At 39.4% G+C, this 3,315-nt stretch overlaps 1 protein-coding gene across 1 annotated transcript; it reads left to right on the top strand.

The window, feature by feature from the left end:
• Window positions 1-362: 362 nt before the first annotated feature.
• LOC132122292 (ADP-ribosylation factor-like protein 4D) lies at window positions 363-2,453 on the top strand. Its single transcript, XM_059532374.1, has 2 exons — window positions 363-510; window positions 1,192-2,453. The coding sequence occupies exon 2, from the start codon at window positions 1,319-1,321 to the stop codon at window positions 1,919-1,921; it is 603 nt and encodes a 200-aa protein (XP_059388357.1). The 5' UTR covers window positions 363-510; window positions 1,192-1,318; the 3' UTR covers window positions 1,922-2,453.
• Window positions 2,454-3,315: the final 862 nt, after the last annotated feature.

Genomic DNA, 3,315 nt, shown 5'->3' on the forward strand with positions numbered 1-3,315 from the left:
CTGTAGATGCACTTTCTGATGCAAATAGGATAAGCATTTTAAGCGCACAGTGATAAACTTACGTGGTTACTGAAACGTTTGAAACGTCATTGCAAAAAATAAGCCCACTTTTTTTTCGCACTAGGCATGCACAGACAAAACAAGTTACAAGATCACAGACTTGGTAGTTTCGATGCCTCCAGCTCGCCACAGAGAGGTGCTGTTCAGGCAGGAAACAAACACGACTTGACATGGGATATCTCTCCGGTACATGACGGTACGGGCGCCGAACAATCAAACGCTAGAGGGAGTAGCGAGGGGGATGAGGCGCTCATCTGACGTCACATGCGGGGATTGTTGTTCTAGCTCTTGTGCGCTCAGCTCCACTTTCATCTCTGAGATCACTGGTATCGGAGGGAAGAGGGACTCTAGGAAAATGATCATTGTTTTGAGTCGTTTGGATAACTGGTCGCCTAAGTTTTTAAAGTGAGAAATGGAAACGATGCCTGTTACAAGATAAACACCTATTAGGTAAGTAAGCTGAATTTATTCGACAATGCTGTTTTTGATTTTAAATTGTAGTCCGTAATCTTTTTCATGCTTTTTCAAGTTGTTTCGAATAGGATTTTACTATTTTAACCTTAAATGCTCTAAGGTACCAGATTTTCATAGTTTTGACAGTTAGACGTTGACATTCCCAAAATTTACATTAAACTATATGCGTAGAAATGTAATAAATAAGTTGCAGTATAGAAAATTATAATTGCCATCTTAACATCTGGTTTACTCAGTTTTGTTAGATAGTATAAGACAGTATCTATGTTGATATCTGTCTCCTAAACAGGTCAAATAAAGCTAAAGATAAAATATATATATTTTTTTTTTTGGAGATCTGTTTCTGTTTAGACTGTTAAGAGGATTTGGTGCTGCAAATACGCATACAGAGCAATCTCTTGGCTCTCAATTACATAGTTTTTACCTAGGCCTACAAATAAATTATTATTATTATATATTTTGTTAATTTTAATTTGAGCCTTTCATTGAGCTATTGTTAAAATGGCACCAAAGCCTTTTTACTAATTTAATTTAGAGATTTTTATCATATAGAACTATATACTTTTCATCTGCTTTTGCTCTAAGGCAAATCTGGTTAAGTTGTAAATAACTTCCATATCTGTGATGATAATCAGCTTTTGTTTTCTCCTTAATTAGGTTCCACACGGTGCCTCTGATCTTACAGCACCTCTGTCTGTCTCCAGTACCTTTGAAGTAGGTGCAAATGCCAAACACTTAGACAAATCTACTTCTCCTTACAAGAGGGTGCGAAAACCAAGTTGCCATGGGAAACCAATTGACAGAGATTGCCCCAAATACAACGTTCCTGCCTAACTTCCAGTCCATCCACGTTGTGGTCATTGGTTTGGACTCCGCAGGCAAAACCTCGCTTCTCTACAGACTGAAGCTGAAGGAATTTGTTGAAACTATCCCAACCAAGGGATTTAACACTGAGAAGATTAAAGTTCCTGTGGGAAATGGCCGTGCCATAACCTTCCAGGTGTGGGACGTGGGTGGACAGGAGAAGCTAAGGCCTTTGTGGAAGTCCTACACGCGGCGCACGGACGGCATGGTCTTCGTAGTAGACTCCACGGAGGTGGAGCGCATGGAGGAGGCTAAGGTGGAGCTGCACAAGATCACACGCACGTCAGAGAACCAGGGAGTGCCGGTGCTGGTGTTGGCTAACAAACAGGACCTTCCAGTCGCGCTGCCTGTTTCTGACGTGGAGAAGGTTTTGGCTGTTCATGAACTGAGTGCCTCCACCCTGCACCATGTGCAAGGATGCAGTGCGGTCGACGGGCAGGGGTTAGAACCGAGTTTGGAAAAACTGTATGAAATGATCCTCAAACGAAAGAAAATGGTGAAGCACAGCAAGAAAAAAAGATGAGCTGAACAGGATGGCATATTTGCGAAGCTCCTCGGTTGTAGGATTTTGCATCGAATCCCTGAATGAAGGAAATGCTCCAGATGGCCCAGTGGTCAGGAGAAAACAGATTTGACCTTTATGTGTCACACAGTATTGAACTGCTTTCTTCCATGCCTAGTAATTGCTGTGCAGCTCCCCTTTGTAATCAAGGAAAATGTGATGGCAGGAATAGGCTGTAGTTTCAGCAGAATATAAGCCTACGTCCTTGCCTTTTTTCTTTTTTTTCAAGCAAGAAAGAGACTAAATTATAGCTTGGCAACATTTTCAGCAGACTTCAGACATAATTTTTTTCAACAAACTTTAAGTTGATTGCCAGTGCCGATATAATAAAAGGCCATATAAATGTTCACGCTATGCTAGTTGTGAAACTGAAGTCTTAAGCGAATCACTGCGATTCACTCTTCACAGATCTACATTTTACTTTTGTTTTTACATGCTGTAAATAGTTTTTGTAAAGCTGTAGAAGTAATAAATTATAGACTGCTTTGACACAGTCAGTGTTTCAGAAGCCATATCTTTTATACCTGAGGCTGAATGGTATTTGCTAATATGATATTAATATTAATGATAATTTATTTGATGTTACCTGATCCTGCTCTGTATGTGCTGTTAGCCTTGAAAACATAAAATCACACTAATATATATGACATAAGGTTTTCATTCGCTGTGATGGAACAGAAAACAGCCTCTATTAAACTATTAATAGAGCATGCGCTCATGATGATGTCATCTGTGTTCAGGGAGAGCATCCCACAGGAAATGCATTGATGCTGAAAGAACATTGTTTGATGTAACTTTGGTGTTATAACCCAGTTCGGAAGCTGAGTTTAGAAATGGGTGGAAGCAACATTATATCACATCTGCTGACAAAATATACAAGATTTATTAAACAACCAAAGTGAAATGTATGTAAATAGAGTCAAAGGCACACAAAACATATCATTTATAATCCTGCAGGTGCAAATCTAGTATTCTTTTGGGGTTTGCATTGTTTTAAGAGAGCAAATGGTTTTTGAATGTCCCGACCCCCACTATTGCACAAACAGACAAATCTATTTACTTTGCTATCAACTTCCCAGTGAAGCAGCTGCTTTGCTCTGATTGGATTAATTGGTGCTCTGGGTTTATTGCTTGGAGGAGACTGAAACAGGGCTGATTTATGAGATCACCGAATGTGGTAACTTAATAAGTCCTCTAGGCCTCTGACAGGATGATATGCAACTTGCCATTTTGATAACTCATTTAGGAATAAAATATTTGTTATACTATATAACGTGTGTGTTTTTCTAAACATTATATGTGTTACATTTCAGTGGCAGTGTGTATTTTTCCAAACAGTGGACTGAAATTCATCC

The sequence above is a fragment of the Carassius carassius genome, chromosome 40 (assembly GCF_963082965.1).
Source record: "Carassius carassius chromosome 40, fCarCar2.1, whole genome shotgun sequence".
NCBI classification, from domain to species: domain Eukaryota; kingdom Metazoa; phylum Chordata; class Actinopteri; order Cypriniformes; family Cyprinidae; genus Carassius; species Carassius carassius.

Excerpts from the sequence above, each read along its gene's own strand:
- LOC132122292 (XM_059532374.1), top strand. The coding sequence starts at position 1,319 with ATGGGAAACCAATTGACAGAGATTGCCCCAAATACAACGTTCCTGCCT.